This window comes from Hypanus sabinus, chromosome 7 (assembly GCF_030144855.1).
Source record: "Hypanus sabinus isolate sHypSab1 chromosome 7, sHypSab1.hap1, whole genome shotgun sequence".
In the NCBI taxonomy this organism is placed as follows: Eukaryota; Metazoa; Chordata; class Chondrichthyes; order Myliobatiformes; family Dasyatidae; genus Hypanus; species Hypanus sabinus.
Genome location: NC_082712.1, coordinates 61893157 through 61919643, shown reverse-complemented (window position 1 = coordinate 61919643; position 26487 = coordinate 61893157). Strand labels below are relative to the sequence as shown.

Here is a 26487-nt window from a genome sequence, read left to right as displayed (position 1 = left end):
TTGAAATGTCCTTGAACACTCCTACCAGTTGGTTGGCACAGGCTTTCAGAGCCCTACCAGGTACAGGTACACCATCAGAGCCTGACACCACACCCTCTTTAAAAATATGCTGATGTTGGCTTCCAAGACATAGGTCACAGGGTCACCAGATGCTGCAGAGATTCACATAGGTGTAGTTATATTCTCCTTTTCAAAGCGTGCATGAAAGGCATTGAGCTAATCTGGGAGTGAAGCATTACAGACATTCATGATGTTATGTTCCGCCTTGTAGGACGTAATGGCCGGCAAACCCTGTTAGATCTGACATGTATTCAATTCTGTCTCTAATCTCAATGAAAACTGTTTTTTCACTGTTAAAATAGTCTTCTCAAGGTAGCGGAGCACTACCTTATATTCCAACCTGATAGCATGAACATCAATTTCTCCTTCAGGAAAAAAAAATCCCTCCCCCTCCCCACTTCCTCTATTTCTCACTCCAGCCTTTTTCCTCTATCATTCACCTTCCTATCACTTCCCCCTGGGTCTCCACCTCCTTCCCTTTCTCCTACGGTCCACTCTCCTCTCCTATCAGATTCCTTCCTCTCCAGTGCTTTACCTTTCCCACCCACCTGGCTTCACCTATCACCTTCTAGCTATTCTCTTTCCTCTCCCCCAACCTTTTTCTTCTGGCGTCTTCCCTCTTCCATTTCAGTCCTGATGAAGGGCCTCAGCCTTAAACATCGATTGTTTATTCATTTCCATTGATGCTGCCCGACCTGCTGAGTTCCTTCAGCATTTTGTATGTGTTCCTTTGGGTTTCCAGTATCTGCAAACTTTCTCCTGTTTATGTTTATCAGCAGCAGTTATTAAAGAATCAGTTGTTAATTTTAACTACATATTTTTGTTAAGGTATTAGGAGAAATGAGCAATATGAGAGTATACAGAATTAAGCCACACATCTCATTAAATGCTAGAGACACTAAAGGGCTAAATGCCACTTACTGAGGCAGATGAGGACCTCTCATAATACTTAAAATGTGCCTGGAGCTGTATCTGAGAAGATAGGACCTGCAGGCTTACAGACCAGGCGCTAGAAGTTTGGATTACATTGAGTAACTCTTTCTCACCTGGTCTAGATACAGGAAACTAATAAAGTCATAAATTTACCATTACTCTACTTAAGGACCTTTTAATGCTACCAACAAGGCAGGCCTTAATGTCTCATTTGCAATGCTTTTCTACGACGGTAGCAGCTCTCTACATGTCAGCCCAGGTTTTTGTCTTTAAGGTTTGTGTTTGAACCCAAGACTTTGTGTAACAGAGACAACAGTATTTTCCTGTAGTAATGCTATGTGTGAAATCAAGCTCAGAAATAAAATCAGGGAGTCAAAGCACATCTTGGTTTACAAATACTAAAGAAAGACTTGGGGAAACTGACAGGTCTTTTCCCGCAGGTGTTCGGAGGGATACATCATGGGATCAGAGACGGATTCTCAAACGTGTTTGGAAGATGGCTCCTGGTCCACTCATAGTATTGAATGCAAACCTCAGAGCTGCACCCTGCCATTCAACGCTCGGCCAAATGTTGTTATTTCAGGAACATTGTTCACTGTCAATGAAAGTATAATTATCTCCTGTGAAGAAGGATACCAACTGTCAGGCGCAAACAAATCTACTTGCCAGGTAAACGGACTCAGAATGTTTAGTTTACAAACAAGTCCTGTGTTGAAATGCAGTCAATTCACTCTATATCTCATTTGTAAACACGTGCAATAAACCATGTTGGGCAGAATTATAAAACAGCACCTTTGTGAAGAGTGCTCTATCTATCTAGGAGCAGAAGGTTGTAATAAAGCAGGGTGGAAAGAGGATCATGTACTACTGGCATAGAAGATCTACGTATTTGTGTGATGAAGGTTCCTTGTGACTCTGGTGTGTTTATGATATTGCATTGGTAAGGCTTCATTCTTTTCACATGGATAAGAAAGGAGAGATTTGAATTTGTGCAGCAGAGCCTCAGGGAGTGAGCCTCAAAGAACTCAAGAAGTGTTTACAGTTATTGAAAGCTCCGTCATTGAAGTGCAGTCATAGTGGTGGAAGGACCAGCAGTGAATATGGAAATGGAGTTGAAAATAGTTTATTATTGCCATATGTACTGAGATACAGTGAAAAACCTGTCTTGCGTAGTGTTCATACAGATCCGATCATTACACAGTGCATTGAAGTAGAACAAGGTAAAACTATAACAATGCAGAATAAAGTGTAACAAATACAGAGAAAGTGCAGTGCAAATAAACAAGATCATAATAAGGTATATAGATCATGAGGTCAAGAGTCCAATTTACCATACCAGGGATCTATTTAACATAACAGCAGGGTAGAAGCTGTTCTTAAGCCTGGCGGTAGGTGTACACAATCACCTACAGGGAGTGATCTGGATTAGTGAAGTTGTACTTAGGCTGCACTCTGAAATGGCTGAAGTTAGAACTCACTTGCTTTAGTTTAGAATGGAACCATGGAATTATATCACTTTAGAGGTCAAACCTCATCTAATCTTTCTATTGATAGACAGAAGAAGCACTGATTGTAAAGCACTCATTCAGAACTGCACTGGTGTGTCAGTTCTCAAAACTATAATGTGGGAATTGAACCCACAGCTTCCGAATCTGCTGACCCACAGGAAGACGGCACCAAGGGGGTGCTGAGGGGCTTGGAGTTGAGTTGAACATTTATTCCAATAGCTGAAGCTGATCATGATGTGCATTACCTGTCTGTACTGTGCCATTTTAAAACTAGGCAAAGATAATGTAACCTATGTTTCTTACAGCTATAGTTGTAGATTTCAGTAAAAGTCCAAAAAATGGTGTTGAGGAGAAACCTATGAGCCTAGGGTTAGCAAAAGGACTCCTCCAGACTGTACAGAGATACAAGTTGAATAGAGCTCAACAGCCTCTGGAATCAGCTCTTGATTCCCAACCCCCGGCCATTCCTCAGACTTTTGTGAAGCAAGTTTTCATGAATTTCAATGGTCTCAACTGAATAGTGACAGGCAGCTGCAAAAACTGAAGGCCATGTAGGTTTTCACAAATAAAATAGAGTGAGTTATTTTATGTTTTAAGAAATTGTAATTTTTTTATTGTAGTTCATAATCAAACAAACATTTCTATAGGATGTATTTCAGATATTGTACATATATATCATATAGTCATATATGCCACAGATCTCCACATAATATTTATCTGAAGTATACCATAACAACTCATTTATTGTTCTCTAAACACTGAACACAAAACGCAGTAACTGAACTTCACGTAATTACATCATCACGTCAGACCAGCCTCTTAAAGTGAATCCCCAGCTCAATGTCAGTGGTTGTGAATTATGTACATTTCCACCAATTACATCACGTTACACAGACCCCACTCCCACAGAATTCACTAAAACCGGCATTGTGAGCTTGGGCAAGCTACCTGACTTACACGGGTGGAGGGACAGCCTTTGGTTCTTTCTGAAGTGTGTTGGCATGCTCATGGCCACGTCGTGGTACCAGGGGCATGGTAGTGGAATTCTTCAAGTCTTGGTGAGCCTGTTTAAGACAATCTAGTGAAGTAGATTCAGGTTTACCCCTCTTATCTATGATAAAAGTCTTTTCTCTCCATTCCAAAATGCGGAAAGGACCATCGGAAAGTTGTGAAATGATGACCGTCTAGAAGAAAACAAAACTGACAGACAGCTGGATAGAGACTGAGAAACTCACAGTCAAACACCCAGATAATGTGCAGGTCTCTGTACATCTCACACAATTCTGAGAAGTGACCTCACATATGTAATGAACAAAAGTTAATGAAAAATAGAAAACCGCTGCATAAAGTGAAAAATCAAGTTCTCGGTTGTGTATTGAAAGAGTGGATTCTCCAGCACTGGTGAACATATGCTGCTCAGCAGTATGCTGACCATGAAACAAACCAAGATCTATCGTGACAAACTGAAAAATCAAGGTAATTGTGAATAATCAGCAGGCTGGTTGCAGAGATTTAAGAAAAGACACAGCATTAAATTCTTAAAGATTTTAAAACTTTTAGAGATAAAGCAGTAGGGAAACTCACTGATGAGTTTGCGAAGATTGTCACTGATGAAAATCTAACAGCAGAACAAGTCTACAATGCTGATTGTTTTTATACCTTACATAAAACCTAACACAAAGTAAAATACAAATAGTGTACTGTAACCTTTTAATCAAAACGTGGCATCATAGGTGGAGACTGAAAGCCTACAATTGTTTGGTGTTGAACAGCTGATTCGGGTATTCTCCCAATGCCACTGTACTGCATTTGTTACCCTGCACACATTATATTTTCATTATATCAATGGTATGGAATAATTTTTACTGTGAAGCACACATGTGTAATGAACAAGTGTGAGAAGATTGCTTACCAGTATTGCATAAACTCAGAATCAGAATTGATGGTGATCCCCAAGCTATCTCATTACAAAAATCCAAAACAGTTCCAGCCCCAAGCCTTTTGGATAAGGGTTACTCTCCCTATACCGCAAGTTTTGGTTGGCAGTATTCCAGGAGTTTTTAAACACGTGATCTTTTACCTACTGACACCTTGCCACTCAAAAAGCATTTAACAGGGCAAGCAACAGCTAAATCTCTCAATTAGCAGACAATCAGTGACGATGTAAGAACACAGTGAAGCAATGGGAAAAACTCTTTGGTCCTCCAGCCCTGCATTATTTTCATTCATGATTCCCTGTCCTGTCCAGTTCCATATTCCTTGATTCCCGCTGTAACAAACCACCTATTAAATGTAGATAACAATTAAACCTCCTCTGCCCTCTGGGTAGAGGACTGCAAAGGTTTTCTTTCCTCTGCAAAGTGACTTCTGCTCATATCATTTCTAAGTGACCAAATGCATATCCAGAGATAATGAAACGTGATTCTCGACACTGTCGCCATCATCATCATTATGTGGGTGATCATGGTCTCATGACTGTGATTGCTCTTGGCAAACCTTTCTACAGAAGTAGTTTGCCATTGCCTTCTTCTGGGCGGCGTCTTTACAAGCTGGGATCACCCACCCATTATCAATACTCTTCAGAGACTGTCTGCCTGGCACCAGTGGTTGCATAATCAGGACTTGTGATGTGCACCAGCTGCTCATATGAACATCCACCACCTGCTCCCATGGTTTCACATATAGGTGTCCCCCCATTTACAAAGGCAGAGCGTTCCTATGAAACCTTTCTTAAGCCGAAATGGCATAAAGTGAAGAACCATTAACTTACTTGGGAAAAAAATTTGTAAAGTGAAAACAAGTTACTAATGTAGGTCTTTTGTAAAAGTGGAGTAAAGTGAACATTGGTAAAGCAGGGGACACATGTAACCCTGATCGGGGGTGGGGGTTAAAGCAGTTGCTACACCTTGCCCAAGGGGTAACCTGCAAGCTAGTGGAGGGAAAGACCACCTTACACCTCCTTTGGTAGGGATGTCACTCCACCCCACCACCCTCTAGACACTATAGCTTTATAAAATAAAATTGTGAAAATGACAGTGAGCCACCTTCATAAATCAGTGCAGTCCTTCTGATAATGTTTCCATAAGGTTTTGGGGTGGGAAGTTCCAGCATTTAGACCCATTGACAATGAAGGTACAACAATATATTTCCAAATCAGGATGTTTATTTGGAGAGTAACCTGTAGGTGAAAGCATTCCATTGACCTTGCCCCATTCCTCCTATCTGATGCTGGAGGTCAGAGATTTGAGAGATGCTGTTGGCAAATAAGAGCATTGCCATTTTTAGGCAGTAACTTCTGCAACCAGAGTACGATAGCACTGGAGAGAATGAGTGCTACGAGAGGTTGTTAGGATGCTGATTAAATCACATTTTTCTGTGGATGGTATTGGGCTTTAGCACTTCTTCAGGCAAGTGCAATGTTTGCGATCATCCTCCTCTCTTGAGATTTGTAGATGACGGGAAGACTTTGGAACACTAGGGAATGGGTCATCCTGTCTGTGTGATGATATTGAGTCTGCTGTCTGCCAAACTTAACTCTAAACTTAAGAGAAACCTTTAATCCCTGTCCAATATAATAAGCATCTACTAGTACCCTCTCTTTAAGGAGATTATACTGTATAAATCTACACTACAGGAACTAGTTCACTTCTCTGTTTAGTCTCCACAGCAAGATGTAGCTGTCAGTAACTATTATTCGAGCAATGAATCATCCCTTCCTACCAGGAGATACTTCCAGCTAACAAAGTAGTTTAAACACAATTTATTTTATTTTTAGTGAGACACATTTAATTTAAATGAATAATTCTTAACATGCCCCCCCTCACTGTACACTAAAATTCAGTTTTTCCAATTTATAAAAGATTATCAAATTACAAAAGATGTCTAAACTACAATTAATTTCCAAACACAGGTACAATACTTACAAACTAAAGACATAATTTTTGTTAGTTAACTAGAACAAGTTGACTTCCGCAGAAACTGAAGGCTGGGGAATAAATTCTGGGTCTAATTTCTGTCACCCCATGTCTCTATCATTCCACATTATCATTCCTAACAATCCTGACCCAACATTCTAACATTTCTACTGTTCGGTTACAAGTTTACATCATCCACATGTGATGTTCTCAGTTATATTTGTCAGGCAAAATGATGCAATGTTTAATTACGACAACATGGACCCTCTCTTTTCTAGATTAAATCATGGACCAACGAGAACCTCATTGTTCTGTTCACAGCAAGAAGCTGAGCAAGACTATTGGTTAAATGTTTAACTTAGTCAAAAAAAATCTTTGAACGTTGGAAGGGCCATGCAACTGTGCTTGAAAGCTAGTGTTAGTAAAAAGCTCCTCAGGCCCTGGAAAGTGAATATTGCTCACGCCTCAGACCTGATCTTATAGTCAATCATTTATGTGTCTTGATCAGTTGAATTGCCACTCAGTACTGATCCCCAAGATAATGATTGTGAGGAACTTGGTGATGGTAATTCCTTTGTATGTCAAGTCATTGTAGAGATGGGGATTGAAGCAGCAGCTCGATCTGATTCTTGTGATCTAAAGCATGGCAAAATGAAATACAAATGTCCTGAGACACTTGGGATGATTGACCTCCAGAAACAGCAACCATGCTCCTTTGTGTGTTATTTACACCAAGCATTTCCCTCTGATACCTATTCAACACACACAAAGTTCAGAGGAACTCAGCAGGCCGGGCAGCATCTATGGAAAAGAGTTTTGGGCTGAGTACTCTTTTCCATAGATGCTACCTGGCCTGCTGAGTTCCTCCAGCATTTTGAGGTGTTCCTTGGATTTCCAGAAACTGCAGATTTTCTCTTGTATCTGATAACCATTTTTACCAAAGCTTGTTGATGCCACGTTTAGTCTGATGCACAAATGCTTGACATCAAGGGCAATGGCTCCTACCATAACTCTTCAAGTCAGTTCCTTCATCCATGTCTAAACTAAAGCCGTTCTGCGGTTCAGAGCTAGGTGCTCCTGGGGAACTCTGAAAGCTGGAGAGCATGTTATTAATAAGTGAATGCCATCTGTTTCCCCCTGACTGCATTTTGCAAAAACATAACCTGTTTGGAAGGTAACTAGCAAGACTGTCCTGCTCTTTATTCTGTTTGTGTTCTTTGTGAAGATCCGCTGGACATTGTGCACATGCTATGTTGCGTTGGAATGTGTGGCCACACCTGCAGGCTGCCACCAGCATATCTCCAGGTTGTGTTGGTTATTAATGACACATTTCACTGTGTGTTTCGATGTGCATGTGATAAATTAAACTGAATTGAGTCTGAATCTCTCAGTGCAGCTTCTCACTTAGTGTTAGGCATCCAGTGATATAACTTCAATTCCCAAAGATTTAAGGGAGATCCTGAAAGAATAGCAAGTCTTGGGAAAAGAAGGGCATCTGCCAAGCTGCAGGATTTGCCCCCATTTTTACACTGATCACTCCCTTCAATAGATTTATAGAATCTGACATTCTATTCAGCAAAATGTGACATATGTACGATAAGAAAAATGCTTCATAGGGACGTGATATAACAGAGACAGCAAATCCCAGCACAGGGACAGGATCCAATATAGACAGCAAATCCCAGCACAGGGACAGAATCCAATATAGACAGAGCAAATCCCAGCACAGGGACAGGATCCAATATAGACGGCAAATCCCAGCAGAGGGACAGGATCCAACAGACAGAGCAAATCCCAGCACAGGGACAGGATCCAACAGACAGAGCAAATCCCAGCACAGGGACAGGATCCTACAGACAGAGCAAATCCCAGCACAGGGACAGGATCCAACAGACAGAGCAAATCCCAGCACAGGGACAGGATCCTACAGACACAGCAAATCCCAGTACAGGGATAGGATCCAACAGACACAGCAAATCCCAGCACAGGGACAGGATCCAACATAGATGGCAAATCCCAGCACAGGGACAGGATCCAACATTGACGGCAAATCCCAGCACAGGGACAGGATCCAACAGACAGAGCAAATCCCAGCACAGGGACAGGATCCAACAGACAGAGCAAATCCCAGCACAGGGACAGGATCCAACAGACAGAGCAAATCCCAGCACAGGGACAGGATCCAACAGACACAACAAATCCCAGCACAGGGACAGGATCCAACAAACACAACAAATCCCAGCACAGGGACAGGATCCAACAGACAGAGCAAATCCCAGCACAGGGACAGGATCCAACAGACAGAGCAAATATCAGCACAGGGACAGGATCCAATATAGACAGCAAATCCCAGCACAGGGACAGGATCCAACAGACAGAGCAAATCCCAGCACAGGGACAGAATCCAACAGACACAGCAAATCCCAGCACAGGGACAGGATCCAACATAGACGGCAAATCCCAGCACAGGGACAGGATCCAACAGACACAACAAATCCCAGCACAGGGACGGGATCCTACAGACACAGCAAATCCCAGTACAGGGATAGGATCCAACAGACACAGCAAATCCCAGCACAGGGACAGGATCCAACAGACAGAGCAAATCCCAGCACAGGGACAGGATCCAACATAGACGGCAAATCCCAGCACAGGGACAGGATCCAACATTGACGGCAAATCCCAGCACAGGGACAGGATCCAACAGACAGAGCAAATATCAGCACAGGGACAGGATCCAACAGACAGAGCAAATCCCAGCACAGGGACAGGATCCAACATTGACGGCAAATCCCAGCACAGGGACAGGATCCAACATTGACGGCAAATCCCAGCACAGGGACAGGATCCAACAGACACAACAAATCCCAGCACAGGGACAGGATCCAACATAAACGGCAAATCCCAGCACAGGGACAGGATCCAATATAGACATCAAATCCCAGCACAGGGACAGGATCCAACATAGACAGCAAATCCCAGCACAGGGACAGGATCCAATATAGACGGCAAATCCCAGCACAGGGACAGGATCCAACATAGACAGCAAATCCCAGCACAGGGACAGGATCCAACATAGACAGCAAATCCCAGCACAGGGACAGGATTCAATATAGACGGCAAATCCCAGCACAGGGACAGGATCCAACAGACACAACAAATCCCAGCACAGGGACAGGATCCTACAGACACAACAAATCCCAGCACAGGGACAGGATCCAACAGACACAACAAATCCCAGCACAGGGACAGGATCCAACAGACACAACAAATCCCAGCACAGGGACAGGATCCAACATTGACGGCAAATCCCAGCACAGGGACAGAATCCAACATAGACAGCAAATCCCAGCACAGGGACAGAATCTAACATGAACAGCAAAATCCAGTACAAGAACAGGATCTAACATAGATGGCAAATGCCAGCATCTTTTTAGCCATTCCCTTGGGCTCACGGCTGATGTTTTATATTTTATTCATCCTGAGGTGCAGATAAGACCAGTATGGGAACTGCAGACTCAGCTACAGGTGAAACAAGTGATGACAAACAGTTGTGGTGCTCTCCTTCTGCCATATACAAAGGCATGCTATCTGCTCAATACACAAAGTTCTCAATACTCTCCCAAATCGTATCTCACTTTAAGCCATGAATTCCCAGGCATCTGTGAGGTGTTTTATATTGTCAAGAAGACTTTACACACATTCTTGAATCTTTTCCTCTGTTTGCCTTAAAACGTTTCTCATGACAGTGTTCAGAGTAGAGGTAAGAGCAGGTGACTCAAAGCAAATAAAGGCTGTGAAGAATTTCAGTAGCCAGCACAAGACTGTTGATCTTCTGATGAGTCTTGTTTGCATACAATACATACTTTAAAAAGTGCTGCAGAACCAATTGAACATTTAAGGCAATTCGCAAAAAATCATTCAGAAGGTGACGTATTTTTTTGGCTCAGAAATGCGCAGTGATCTGGAATATGCAGTGTGACCAGATTCAATTATAACATCTGAAAAGAGCATTAAGTCAACACCTGAAGAGGGATATTTTGCGAAGTTGTGTATAAAGCTGAGATCTAACTAGATCAAGCAACGCACTCAAAATGCTGGTGGAACGCAGCAGGCCAGGCAGCATCTATAGGAAGAAGAAAAGTCAACATTTCGGGCCGAGACCTGATGCAGGGTCTCGGCCCGAAATGTCAACTGTACTTCTTCCTACAGATGCTGCCTGGCCTGCTGTGTTCCACCAGCATTTTGTGTGTGTTTCTTGAATTTCCAGCATCTGCAGATTTCCTCGAGTTTGCGTTTTTAAAATTGAACTGGATCACTTTTCTCTACCTGTCGGTAACTGGCTGCCTCATCTGTAGAGCTGTTTGCAGTTGATGTATTCTATGCAAGCTGAATGGTCTTCTTCAGTGCCAGACACCTTTGTGTTTCAATGATTCTTTTTAAAACAGTTTGCAGTGCAGTAATTGCCTCTGTGGGTGATAGCTGATAATAAGTATACATTTCTTTATTAACCCAATTACATTCATTACCAAAGTGTGCGTGCGGTATACAACCCTAAGGTTCTTCTTCCCACAGACAGCCAGGAAACAAAGAAACCATGGGACCCATTCAAAGAAAAACATCAAACCACACACCCCACATTCAAAAGAAAACAAATCATGGAAAGAGTTTTAAAAAATGAGCGAAAAACGCAAAATATAAAAACACCAAACCACAATGTCATCTAAAAGAGCTCAGGAGTATTCAGTTCAGCTCAGTTTAGTTCAACCTAGCTCTTTGTTATTTGTCATCTATAGAAAATTGCGCAAATTAGATGATAACTCATATCAGGTTATGGAATTATTCCATATTAGAACGTACAAAATCAAAACAGAAGTAGCCCATTTGGCCTCTCAGGCCTGTTCCACCAACGATAAGACCATGTTTGACCTTTAACATTGGCACCACACTCCCACACTAAACACTGAATTTTCAGAGTCACACATCATGATGAACAGCATTAATTTGCTTATAAGACTTGCAGTACATTACATAAAGCCACAGAAGCCAATAATCTCAATATATCCACAACCATAGAGTCATATTGAGATCCAGAGTAGCATATTGTCTGAAACACCAGGGGACAATGAAATTCCCTGTTTGCATGAAGTTCACAGGATAAAAAGCAAACACAGTAGATATAACAATGAGTACCAACTGCAGAATGGTGCCAAAGGTTGAAGTGCAATCTGTAGCAGTACAAAAAAAAATGCTAAGGTGACAATAATGGAAAACCGAGAAAGTAGAATCAGTCCAAAGTTCAAAGGGAATTTATTATCAGAACAAGTTTGCAATGTGTTGCCACACATTACCTTAAAATTCATTTTTGCAGGTATTTACAGAGAAGAAAGAAATACAATAGAATTTTAAGAAAAACTGTGCATAAACAAATACTAACAAATGACCAATCTGCAAAAGAAGACAAACTGAAAATAGAAATAATACTGAGAACATGTGTTATAAAGATGTCTTTAGGTCCTATGATCAGTTCATAGTAGTGACGATTGAAGTTATCCACATCAGTTCAGGAGTCTGATGATTGTACAGTAACAACTGTTGAACCTGATGATGTGGGACTAAAGGCTCCTGTACCTCCTGCCTGATAGTAATAGTGAGAAGAGGCCTGTATGGTGGTGGTCCTTGATGATAGATACTGCTTTCTTGTGGTGGGGTGAAGGCCGCCACTTTCTGTAGCCTTTTCCATTCCTGGGCATTTGTGTTTCCTTCCCAGGTCGTGATGCAGGCAGTTAATAAATTCTCCATGTGCATCAAAAGAAGTTTGTCAACATTTTTGGTGGCATGCCAAATCTACACAACGTTCTAAGAAAGGAAAAGGAACTGTTGTGCCTGTTATGAGCATGTGAATGTGTCAACACCACCAAGAAGAGGACATGGAAGGGGTGATTAGATCAGATATCAGTTTGCAGTCTGCAAGAAGCTGTTATTGTGTGGATGTCAGGGCTTTCAGACTCCTGTATCTTCCCCTAGTACAGGCATGGGCAAACTACGGCCCGGGGGCCATATGCGGCCCGTTAAGCTTTTTAATCCGGCCTGCAGAACTTGATGAAATTATATTAATAAACCTTGTTAACGTTTTTTCCCCGCAATTCTGGCGTTTTCCCAATAGATGACGCACTCTATATATATTGACCTTTGTTGAGGTGCAGTGTATTACTCCACATTTGCGCTTTACTCTTTGTTCGGCTCGACCTATTTGTGTGAACAGGCGTTCAGCGTCATGAACATCAACAAAGCCAGCCACAGATCCAAGTTAACTGACCAACACCTCAGATCCATCCTGAGAATCGCCACAACAAAATTAAATCCAGACTTTGATGCGCTGGCTAAAAAGGGAGACCAACAACACTGTTCCCACTGAAGTTAAAAATAAGTTTCTTCGTTGTGTTATGTAAAAAATGCATTTGAAAATATTTTTTTTCAATAAGCCTTACATGTTACATGTCATTTCTGTTAAGTGATGGACATGAGTAGTGCGCAGGTGCACGTACGTTCTCAAAATAAAAAAATGCGCTCCAGATCAAGTAACGCGCTCTGCATACTGGCGCGCTGTCACTGTTCTGTCCTTGTGCTGGTCGTTGTTGAGTTTTGGCACAGGGGACAATTGAATAAGAAGGAGCAGGACAAGTAGACCTGCATCTCCTACCGTTTTTGAAATAAAGACAGTCAGGAGGAGAGTGATGATGATAATATCTTGAAGGATAACAGAATTTTCAGTGCTTTAAAATAATAACTGTTACTATTTAAAAAAAGCTGTATTTTATTCATTTAATTTTCAGTGTTTTAAGAGTCATTTCAATAAATAGCTAAATACCATGGGACTTCAAAGACAGACATTTTGTTGCAATGCATTTGTTCATTTTCAATTGAAATTAAAGCACATGTTTTCTACATATCCCATGATATTTTATTTTCTCTTATGAGGTGTATTACCAAAACACTCCGTCCATCTGCTCCTGGTCCGGCCCCCCTGTCAAATTTTAGAACCCTTTGTGGCCCACAAGTCAAAAAGTTTGCCCACCCCTGCCTTAGTAGGTAGAAGAGAGAAAAGAGAATGGCAAGTGGTGGCAGGGATTCTTTGTGATACTATTAATCTTCCTGAAGATGGACTGGATGGAAGGGAATGACATACCTGTGATGGATAGGACAATATTGGCCATTCGCTGCAGGTTCATCTGAATTGGCTGGGATGACTTATGAAGGCTGGTACCTGTTGACAGTTTTGGGAAGGTTCCCTTAAATGCCATATTTGACGACCACACTATGTGTCTGCTGGCCCTGAGAAGGATCCTGCACGGAATTAAAATGTCTGACAGACCTAAATGTTGTGACTGCTGATCAGAGTCACTCAGAGACTGTTCTGAGATCTCTATTAATCAGGGTCAACCATTGATGTTGCGTCTTACTTGACTGGATACACATCCCAGGGCAGGACAATACGAGAGCAAGCTGTTACCCATGTAGCAGGGTCCCCCACTCCAAGTGAGCTGATGAATCCAAAGGAATGGCAGAGACCAATACAGTTTGGTGCCTGCACATGAGTGGGTATAGCCACAAGGCAGCGGATGTTTGAGATCAGAGTTTTCCTTCTCCTAGATGAGCTGCCAACCAAGGTTGACAAGCTCCGTAAGCCCAAAATGACAGGGTTTAAGGTACCAGTAACCCGCCTTTGCCCCTTTTCCTGTCAGTAGAAATGGTTCTGTCTGCCAGACTTGGAGCTAAGCCACACATGAAGGCCAAGAACTGGACTTGGTTGTCAGAGACTATCTCATATGCATGCCATTGGGAGCATTTGATAGGTAGTGGGAGCTTAACCCCACTATCACCCCCCATGATAGAAATGTTAAAAACCACTCAGAGACTGTAGCTGAGAGATATAAAAGTCCTTATTCAACATAGCAGATCAATTAGAGAATCTCTCTCTCCTCTTTCTACATTCAACTGTACGGTGATGTTTTATACTTATATTTAACTATAAGATGATAATAAACAGTTAACATTTACAATGGTATAATCACCTACTTCAGCACGCTGAGTGCAGATGGGTAACTGCATGAGCTACATGTTTACAAAGGGAGTACAGCTCAAATGGCAGGCCAGGCCCTTGTTCAGTATTCAAATTATCAGTGGCTAGTCCCATAGGTTCTCAACGCTAACTCCAGACACCCAATATACGTGTGTTTGTTACAGTATTATTGATGGTTCCCTAAATGAACAAAGACAGAATATTAGGTGACAATGCAGACAAGGAATTGCAAAACGCTACTTAACACAGTCTCAGATTCAGATTAGTATAGGACAGTGAAATCATCCAAATCTAAAAACTGTGCATTAAGTGGCAGTGTGTGCCTTTAACAATGTGTTATTACAAAAGATGACCACTTAATGCCTTCTCTAATTTTATCATGAAGTTTTCAATATACACCGATTAACATGAGCATTCGCCTGTGTCTTCTGATGTATAGTTACAATCAAAATGTCCCTTCCCTGACGTTTGGTTTTGATGCTTTGAAAAGTCAATGAGAGTTAAATTATCAATAGTGTCAGTGGAGTTAAATTCTGAATGGGCTTAATTTCTGATGACTGGATTTCATTTTAATCAATGTTTGCTATATCCATATAATTCCAGAATACTCTTAATAACCAACTGCACATATTAGCATATGAGCAGTGTATTTCATATATTTGAAGTTAATAAATACATTTTTCAAGCTCTTGAGTCCTGTAGAAAGACTCTAACCCCAGCTGTATCCAGAAAACTTATCACCAATCTCACAGGCCTGGAGGTCAACAGCTCCCTTTGCAACTGGATCCTTGACTTCCCGATCAAAAGACCACAACCAGTAAGAGTAGGTGGCAGCACCTCTGCCGTGACTGTTCTTCACATCAGTGCCCTACAAGACTGCATCTTCGGCTCCCTTGCTCTACTCCCTATCCTCTCCCGATTCTGTGCTAGCTCCATCCACAAGTATGCAGACAATACCACTGTAATGGGCTATATCTCAACTAACAATGAGTCAGAGTAGAGGAAAGAGATAGACAGCTTAGTAACATGGTATCATGGCAGCAACCTGCCCCTCAATGTCAGCAAAACAAAACAGCTGGTCATTGACTTCAGGAAGGAAGCTGGTGCACATGCTCCTGTCTGCATCAATGGTGCTGAAGTCAAGAGGGTTGAGACCCATCCCAGACACTCTCTCTTCTCCCCACTCCCGTCAGGCAGAAGATACAAAAGCCTGAAAGCACGAACAAGCAGGTTCTACCCTGCTGTTATAAGACCATTGAATGATTCCCTAGTACTATAAGATGGACTGTTCACCACACAATCTACCTTGTTATTACCTTGCAACTTATTGTCTGCCTGCACTGCACTTTCTCTGTGACTGTTACACTTTATTCTACATTCTATTATTGCCTTATCTTGTACTTCCTCAATGTCCCCTGTAATGAATTAATCTGTATGAACAGTATGCAAGACAAGCTTTTCAGTGTGATAGTAATCAACCTTATCCTAAATAGTTATCAACGAAGCCACAGCAGATACTTGTGTTAAAATCCTAAAATAGTTTAAACTTAAATATAAAAATATTGTATAAAATATCTTTGCTTAAACTTGCAGTGAAATTACTCAAGTATAATGCCATTGACCAAGCCGGTACTGTCAAAGGGACAGTGTTATATTTTCCTGGAACAATGACACTGAAATCCTGAAGTTTCCAGTCAGTGGGACAATATAATTCATGCACCCTTTGTGCCATAAATAATTAACAAATTGTTTCATATGAATGAAATGTGGTTTAAATAAATTAGTTACTGCATTGCATGGGCATCATAAGTAGTCACATATGAAACAGTGTCTGAAATAGTTGATGAAGGAAAGGCAGACAACATTTCTTCAGCACATTCATAATTCCAAGATGTCTGAAAGTGTTTTGCTGTTAATTGTATCAAGGTCACTTATATTACATAGGAAACACTTTTACTTATTCAATTATATGCTATTTGACAAGCAACTGAACAGCATTTTACAACAAAATATTGAGTTTACCAATGCATACATTGCCTTTAGAAGTTGATGTATACCATTGCTCATATAATTATATAGTGAGCACTGGTTAACAACGGGATGAACAGATTGCCTTTCTGCACGTTCCACATATGGCCATTCTTGCAAAGGAGAAATTCATTTAAAATTATGAACAGGTTTAGATTTATTAACTTATAAGCAAAGAAATAAAATGTAGGCATACCATAACAACCTAATTAATGGCCCTGAAGGCAAAAGTTTGTTTTTAACATTTTTCGTGTTAACCTTGCACTGATCACTGGATTAATTTATTTTCTGATGTTTCAGGTTGATGGTTTCTGGAGTCCACCGATATCTGATATTTTGTGTTCCCCTGTGTCCTGCGAGGAACCACTGCCACCAGTAAATGGCTCAGTTAAAGGAACAAGCTATGAATACAAAGACAGCGTAACATATCAGTGTGATATCGGCTATGAGTTACAGGTATCGTTTTGTGTTGTGATCATATAATCTGTGTTTATTAAATGTGCATATACCAAAGGTCAATCCTAGATATAAGTACGTGGTCAGCAAGTTTTAGAGTGTAGCACATAGGAGCAGAATTAGGCCTTTTGGCCCATCAAGTTTGCTCTGCCATTCAATCGTAACTGATCTTCCCCCCCCCCCCACCCCTTAGCCCCATTTCCCAGCCTTCTTTTGTTGGGGCTTTTCCTAGTTCTGAGCATGAATAATTCCTAAATGTTCAGATGTTCCAGTAATCTTAAATCTTCTGTATTCAGAAAATGCTGGAAACAGTCAGCAGGTTAAGCAGAGCTTTCTGTTTTTGTTTCAGCTTTCCATCATCTGCAGGTTCTTTTTATTATGTTCATTCCACTTTATACATTGAATTGAGAGAAAAGGATTGAGGTATAGACTGTTGGCTGTTTCTTAGAAGCTTTGGCTGGTGGCAAAAGGATGGTTAGATTTAGAATCAGAATCAGGTTTATTACCACTGACATATGTTATGAAATTTGTTGTTTTTGACAGCAGAACAGTACAAGACATAAAAAATTACCACAAGTCACAATAACCAATAGCTAGATAAACAAATAGATATAGAGATAGACAGACAGATAGACATGTAGCTAGCTAGCTAGATAGATAGATAGATAGATAGATAGATAGATAGATAGATAGATAGATAGACAGATAGACAAATAAATATAGAGATAGGTAAATATATAGACAGATATAGACATAGACAGATAGATAAACAAAAGAGGACAAATAGGGCGGAATTTTCCATGGGTTTATAGACCATTCTGAAATCTGATGGCAAGTTTGTGGACGCGTAGTATAGAAACATGTCAATTTACCTAGTTCATCCACGATGACCAAAATTCCTGTTTGGCGTGTATTCCTCTAAACATTTCCTACCCATCTACCTACTCAAAAGCCTTTCAAATATAGTAATTGTATCTGCCTGTTTCACCACCTTTAGCAACTCATTCCATGTACCCCCCCCCCCCTTTGTGTGGAAAGCTTGCCCCTCAAATCCCTTTCAATCTTGCCTCTCTTATCTTAAACCTATACCCTCCAGTTTTAACTTTCACTACCCAGATAAAAAACAGTTACTATCACCCTGTCTATGTCACTCTTTATTTTATAATCAGCTCACTCCTCAGTCTCCTTTGCTCCAGGGAAAACAGCCCCTGCCTATTCAATGAGCAAGTTTAGGAAACAATCAGCAAACTTTTGTCTTTGGATAACGGTCCAGCATCATTTTTTATATTTACTGTAACTCTGAGGAGATGCTTGAGCATATGAAAGCCAAATACCAGGATCTGGTAGAGCAGTGCCTGAAACGGGGTTGAGGGGCACAATAGAGGTGGGATGTAGAGGTTTCTCTGGCTGTTCACTGTGCAGAACCTACTCTCTCCTTGGCATTATGGGGGTTGCAAAGAAAAGAGCCACCGGGACCGTCACAGAGGCTGCTGAATGAATCTCCAGATGACTAGATCAAGAGGTGAGACCCATGAACCAATGCTCCCAGGACACTAGCTGGGGCCTGGGTCACCTGGGCAAGAGTGTCTGATGTTGAAAGACCCAAAACACAGGATGACTCTAGTGTCCCAGCACATCCCAGGGATGTATCTCAGCATCTGCCTTTGCCTGATCTCTGCAATTAAAGGCCCCTTTTAACTTCTGATGGAAATAATAATTGGCAAAGATGGTTATTATTATGCTTTGCCCTATTGCTGAAAGACAGAATCATCAACATAGTGTTGCATTTTAGTTCTCTGTCCATCAGAGAAAAATACATTACGCAATGGGCTTTTTGTTGCATCTAGATTTAAATCCCCCTGCACAATTCTTTTACCACCTGCTTAGTTGGGTAGCTGCATGTCTCTCCACTGACTCCCCTAAAACAGCTATACTAAACCCTACAATAAAGGGCATGAAAATGAGCAGGACCCTTTGCCTTGCATGACTTTCTTTGAGATAAATTATTCCACCACCTTTAAGAGCCATCCCACCATCCCCTACAATGCTCAGTTTCCATCCACACAATACTGACTGGGATGATTGATTCTGTACGATGAATGTTTGTGGAATCAAGGATGAAAACCTGGGTCATACCTTCAGGTCCACTACGTAGACCACTTAACCAGGCCATCCAAAATGAATATGCAAGTTCAGAATATGCTTCTGAATTGCAAGGTCGCCCAGTAAAAAGCTTGCATTTCCATAGCTTTTCATAGCTTAAAAACATTCCAAAATTATTCCATCTTGGCCTCCCAGACAAAGGAGAAAAATAATATGTTTGGTGTTCTATTTACAATTTCCTGCAAGATCAAATACAGGTAAATTTCTTTTCCTGAAGAATATTAGTGAGATGTTAACAACAAACATGAGAAAATTCTGGAAGATCAAGCTTTCTTCAAGCAATACATTTCACGGTCCCATTTTTTAATATCAGCTTTTCATCTCCTGTTTTTTTAAAGGTGAGTTCAAGATTACAAACTGCGTTGGTGTGATTCAAAGCTGTGTCTTAGTTGTTTGTCTAGTCTGCTGTATTACTGATCTGCTGACATAACACAGTAACACTGTCCTAATATATTAAACTCACCTTTCACCATCCAGGGCTTTGTGTCTCTGACTCTTGAAGACTACTTTGTGGTTCTGCTGTCCATCACTGGGCCATTCTAGCTCAGCCAGAGATTGCCAAACCTTGACCAAAGTATTCTGCTCCAGAGGTCTCTGGTCCCTGGTTAGGAATTCACGCTTCCACCCTGACCAAGATCATGTGACTCAACGTGGATCAGTGATCAGACCTGCAGATTTGGTTCACATGGCAGAGCCAGTACTTAGAAAATTGGCTCACTGTTTAGAACCTTGTCCTTTATTGTTTTCTAAATGGTACTTGGTGCTGTAACCAACTCAATTATTGGAAAATAATTTTGCCTATGGTTTTATATTACCATTGTTCAGTGTTCCAAAATTAGTTGAGATATTGGTACCACTCATGAGCTTACAAAGCTGATGGACGAGAAGATAACAGAAATGTAATTAAACCCTTTCTCCTGCTCCTCTCTTCCAGCTCTCTCATCTAACGATTTAGTTCATGAAAGAGGCAAAATACAAAGGGGAAAACACACACATTACCTTATTATCTTAGGGGATCTATCACTATGCACACCAGTGGTTCTACCCTGTTGTGAGTTTGAGGAGATTTTGTATGTCACCACAGACTCCTGCAAATTTATATAGATGTATGGTGGAGAGCATTCTGACCAGTTGCATCACAAACTGGAGTGGACCCTTAAGTGCTCAGCATCACAAAACACTGAAGAGGGTTATGGACTCAGCCAACTCTATCACCAGCACAACCCTCTCTCCCTCCAGGACATCATCAAGGGGCTGTGCCTCAGGAAAGTGGTATCCATCATTAAGGATCTTCACCATCCAGGATATGCATTCTTTTATTTTTTATTTTTGTTGTGATGCAGCGCAGAGTGGGCCTTTCCGGCCGTTCGAGTCGTGGCACACCGCAATCCCCCAATTTAATCTGAGCACAACCACGGGACATCTTACCTACCAACTGGTACGGCTTCGGACTGTGAGAGGAAACCGGAGCACCATGAGGAACCCACGCAGTCACAGGGAGAACGTACTAACTCCTTCCAGGCAGTGGTGGGAGTTTTATTACTTCCATTGTGGAGGATGTACAGGAGCCTGAATGCCCATAATGAACAGTTTAGGAACAGCTACTTCCCCTCCAGCATCAGATTTCTGAACATCTCTCGTTATGAGCACTACCTCGTTATTCCTCTTACTGTGCTTTGTAATTTACAGGTTTTTATGTCTTTCCACTGTACTGCATCCACAAAACAATGAATTCCTTGTTCCAGTTGTATTCTGATTATTATTCAAATGTGTAGTTAAGTTATGCTTTCAATATAAACTATAAAAAAAATCACAGGGTGTTTTACAGACACCATCAAGCCAACATTTGACATTACACTTCAAAGAGAAAACTTGGGACAGGGCCAGAAACTTTACTGAGGGTTTTAAATAGTGCCTTTAATGGAGTGGGGAGGGGAGAGGGGAAGAGATAAGTAATTCAGTGGAGACTCCCACAGTAAAGGAAAATAATAGTTTGGAAGTTTCCCACTGAATTTACTGGGTTGCCTGTGTTATTACAAACATTCCAGGAGATCACATGGAATAGTCACATTTGGTCAGAGAAAATGGGTATCATGTGATTATCTTTCTTCCAGAGACACAGGGTGCTGCTTCTGGCTGCCCTAATCATGAGCTGCTCTTTGCTTTCATCACAGGGCAGTACTCAGAGGTTTTGCCAGGAGGATGGGACGTGGAATGGAACACAGGCTTCCTGCAGGAGTAAGTAATTCCAGTCAGTAGAGCCGTAGTGGGAGACTGTTTCAAAGTAGCTCCTTTTTCAATCTGCAAGAGAAACCACAGGGAGAAATCCCTCGGTCTTCAAAGTAATTAGCCAGAATCTTTTACACCTAGATAAAAGAGGAAACGATGGACCTGTTTAATGTCTTACCCAAAAAAAATGTACCTCTATCATTCCTACACTTCCTTTGTGCCTCACTGCTGCTTCAGTCTAGGTATTTGGTCCAGGTTTTTGAGGGATCCTGAGGGCTCCTCATTCCAGAATCAGGAGTACCACTCGCTCTTTGAAGTCAGAATGTTGCCCAGGATGCCAGGAGAAATCTCCAAATAATATGTGGGTCTTGAAATCTATTTGAAGTAATAACAAAGCAGAGTAAAAGGTATACAGTATACTTAGTTTAAAATCTCTTTCAAAGCCAGGATAACACAGGGGGTGTAAATCTACTTCATGCTGCCTTGCTATCCACTGGGCCAGCGGATTTTGCGAGCATTTATTCCACTTTTTATGCTGCTGTTGCCACAGTGGATATATTTCAGTATTACCGTATTTAGGGCCATTACACAGCTATATACTGTATTAATCAGTACTGAGTTCATTAATTTATAATAATTGGTAAATTATTTTCCAATATTAAATTCTATTAAATATGATATCCATCATTAAGGACCTTCACCATCCAGGATATGCATTCTTTTATTTACTTATTTATTTTTGTTGTGATGCAATGCGGAGTGGGCCTTTCCGGCCGTTCGAGTAAATATGAGTTGAAAACTTGTTGCTTCACCATCATTTGCTGAAAGTTTAAAACAAAGAAACAGGTTTTTTTTTAAATGAAGAGATACAGAGCACATGAAACTACAGAACAAAGAACAAAGAGGACTAAGACTAAGAACAAAGTTGGCAATTTTTGCAGTAACAGACACTTTTATACTGAGAAAAAGGCAAATTCCTAAGATAAGGGAGGGCCATTTGGAAGATACACAGGCATAGCATGTTTATACTTAGTCAATGAAAAATGAAAAGTGACAAATTGTTATGTAACTGTTATATTGCTTTACCACCAGTAGGTGAGGTCTAATGCCAGAATTTGTGAAAACACAAGTTAAAAATTCAAGTTTATATGTTAGTGAAAATACTAATTCAGTCTTGTTAAAAACTCATTAATTCAATTAATAACTGACTAAAAACATAAAGAACAACCAATTCCAACAAAAACTTCATAAACCGGAGCTGCAATGGAGAATATAAGCAAAAAGTAACAGAGAAAACCTGGGAATATCCAACAGGTCAGGAAGCATCAGTGGAGAAAGAAAAATAGAGTTAACATACGCTGATTAGGTTTTTAATGAAATGTGATTAATGTATTGTCTGCACTGAAATTGTAACGATCTCAGACCTGGTCCTTCTTAAAAAAATTCAGTTTAACTCGGCCTAAAACTTCAGGAGATAAATTCACTATATATTCATTGATATCATAGGGTCATTTACATAGATAAGGATGCAAAATGTTACTCACCTAGAAGAGAAGCAGATAAGGGTTCTGAATAACCTTGTTAGAAAGGTTTGAACTCAAGTTCTATTACAGATAAACATAACAATCCAGTCTGGTCTTCCAGTGGAGCTTTGAAGGAGTGCTACACCATCCTAGGTGTTGTCTTGATAACGTGTTAAACTGAGGCATGTATGTCCTCACAAGCAATGTAAGAAATCTGTTGACAAGATTTTGAAAAACACCAAGGCAGATCTGCATGCAATATCCTAATTAATAGTACTCCTCAGTCAACATCACTGATAAACTAATTGGTGCCCTCTATCTCCATGTTATTTGTGGAAGGTGATTGTTGTGTTTTCCTTAGAACAGTGACCATACTACAAAAATGATTTGGTTTTTAAAACCTCTGGAATGACTTCAATTCCTACTGGGTTCTATTGAAATGCAAGACTTTCTTCCTTTTATATCTGTGATCTCTAAAGATATTTTGTTTACTTAGGAATCACATGCGAGCCACACCCATTGGTGGAAAATGCGTTGGCCATTGAAGTAGAAGACACATACATGAGCACCATCAGCTTTGTTTGTGACTTTGGTTATCATCTCATTGGGCCTGAGAACATCACCTGCCTTGCGAATAGGACATGGAGCCAACCTCTTCCCCGCTGTGAGGGTAACTAGCATAAAATCTTATACCGTCTCCTCACCTAATCATGATGTGGAATGCTTGATACCTTACCTACTTACTGCCCACTATGCTGCTGGCTCTTAGGGCAGCATTGAAGTTCCTCTATCTCTGCTTGTTCTTGGCCATCTTCTCTATTATGCCCCAGGTGTGGTTCAGGGTCCTCAACTGCACACAGACATAGAAGGATTCTTCATTGTTGTTTCTGTTACATTTATTTTTGACCGGTCTGAGTTGTTAGCCCTGAGCTGAGCCCCCAAAGCTGGAGGACCAGTGGACCTCTCTAAGCCTGGCCTCTACCCTTTGACTCGTTTGACATGGGTGATCCCACCAAGAGCAAAAGCATAAGGCCCTAGCTCCAGACAACATGGGTCATTGAGGCACGCAAGCCTCCAAACCCTATGACAAGGCTGTGGGCCTCTTGGAGGAATGCCTGATGACATTACGGTGGTATTCAGCATTTCATGGGTAGTACCTTGATGGGATTTTCTAATCGTGTGTAAGGGAAAATGTATATATAGTTCATCAACAAAATGAAACAGGATGACCTGGTTTTTACTATTTAGAAGCACCTATCAATTTAGGGTTGCATGTCTGTGAACAGTGAAACAAAGTCAGAATCAATTCACACTTCACGAGGATCCATAATTATTGCAGAGGTACAGTAAGGATCTTTATTTAAGGACTGAAATAATGTTAAGATAAGTGTAGGTCACCTGTTTCCTGACTGCTGAGTCCAGTGTAAAGTTATGTTCTTGTGTGTTTTGGGGTCATTATTTATTTACTGGCTGTTTGATTGAGAGAGATACAACACAGAAGAGGCCCTTCTAGCCGCACCACCCGATTTAATCCTAGCCTAATCACAGCACAATTTACAATGAACAATCAACCTACCAACCATTACATCTTTAGACTGTGGGAGGAAACCGGAGCACGAGGAGGAAACCCACGCAGTCACGGGGAGAACATATAAACTGCTTACAGGCAGCGATGGGAATCGTGGTACTGTAAAGTGTTGTGCTAACCACTACACTGCTGGGCTGCCCAGTTCTACTGCCACAGAAGACATCCCCCCTATTTCCCCTGGTAGAAGCACAACCTTCATGACACAGTGTAAGTAAGGAATGTGCTCCGGTGGCTGGGACAGCACGAGAGGAGCTCTCTGCCCAAAGGCTCCAAAGTGGCAGCCGACATACCTCAATCGACAAATGATCTTTTATGTTACAGAAATAAACTTTATTCATAGTAAAAATATATACACAAAAGAAGAAACAGTGCAAAACTTTTACATTTGTGGTCAATACATTCATTAGTATGTACTTATGCTTTTAAAACAATGGAACCATTGCCACTTACCACTACCACTGGGGAGGTACAACATTTCACCCAACTCAATCGCTCAATGTGCAGTACCAGAAGGACTGTGACTTTGAATGAGCTCCATAGGTTACTTGTTTTGGCAGCCCCAAGCTTCAGTGCATCCCTCAGCACGCACTCCTGCAGCCTGCAACGTGCCAGTCGACAGCGTTCCTCCTCGGACATCTCACCGTGCAGAAAGAACCACAGGCTTCAGGCATACCAAACGGTGTCTTTCACCGAGTTGACCTTCTAGCAGCACTTGATGTCTGTCCCAATCAGCTGATGATTGACAGAGGTGGTGCTGTCCATCACCACAGTGAGCTAGGACAACACATTCTCATCACTTGGTTATGAAGTACAACACAGTCAAGTTCTCCCTGGGAGGATATAAATACGTGCTTTCAGTGACATTGTGCATTACAAAATTAAGGACAATACTTGCAAAAAGTTTCAGAACCTCCCAGTAAGGAGCACCACAGTGGCGTACAGGTTAGCATGACACTTTACAGTACAGACGACCTGGGTTCAATTCCCGCTGCTGCCTGTAAGCAGTTTGTACGTTCTCCCCATGATCATGGGGTTTCCTCTAGGTGTTTCAGATTCCTCCCACAGTCCAGAAAAATGACGGTTGGTAGGTTAATTGGTCTTTGTAAATTGTCCCAGGATTAGGGTAGGATTAAATTTGGAGATTTAATTCTATGGGCCTCTCATGGCTCTGAGACCCAGAAAGGCCTTTTCCACACTCTCTCTCAATAAATAAAATTTAAAAATAAAAAATATACAGCATTTTTCACTAGATTCCTTGCTCTCATATATCCTCCTTGCTCCAAAATAAAAGAAATTAATGTCATGATTTTAGACACCCTCATAAGGTCATCCCTCAGTCTCCCCTATGCTCCGAGCATTAAAGTCTTAACCTTTCCAACCCCTTCCTGTAACTCAGGCCTTCAGGTCCTGGCGCCATCTTCATAAATCATCTTTGCAATTTTTCCAGCTCAGAGTCTGGGGCACCTATTTTCAGATAAGCCTACTGGTCCATTGGAAAGCTCACAAACTTTGCCGTCCTCGGCCTTAGGGATCCCAGTATCTTGTCCAACTGGTACCAAATCCTGTTCCTGGCATGGAGGGACCCCCAACTAACTTACAGTCCTGTTGACATCATGACCAAGAGGGAATGACTGACAGACTGGGTGTTGTTAACTAAGGGAGGATAGCTTCTCTGGAATTCCTGGCAGTATTAATTTAGTCAGAGACCATATTAAGCAACAGCAGTAGAAGGGAAAATGCCTTCTTCAAAGCTACTCCATCATCTTTGTGGCATGGTAGCGTAGTGTTAGCACAAAGGGTTACAGTACAGGTGACCCGGATTCAATTCCTGCAGTTGATTGTAAGTTGATTCTCCCGTGACCATGTGGGTTTCCTCTGGGTGCTCTGGTTTCCTCCCACAGTCCAAAGACGTACAGGTAAGTATGTTAATTGGTCTTTGTAAACTAAACTGACATTAGGCTAGGATTAAACCAGGAGATTATTGGGCAGTGTGGCTCGGAGA

The 26487-nt window shown here is 41.3% G+C and overlaps 1 protein-coding gene across 1 annotated transcript in view; it reads left to right on the top strand.

The window, feature by feature from the left end:
• svep1 (sushi, von Willebrand factor type A, EGF and pentraxin domain containing 1) overlaps positions 1–26487 on the top strand; it is a 259210-nt gene that overhangs the window by 206878 nt on the left and 25845 nt on the right. The window contains exons 39-42 of the mRNA XM_059974816.1: positions 1434–1662; positions 16827–16982; positions 21320–21383; positions 23394–23567. Of these exons, the coding sequence (XP_059830799.1) occupies positions 1434–1662; positions 16827–16982; positions 21320–21383; positions 23394–23567 (623 nt within the window). The remainder of the gene's footprint in view (positions 1–1433; positions 1663–16826; positions 16983–21319; positions 21384–23393; positions 23568–26487) is intronic.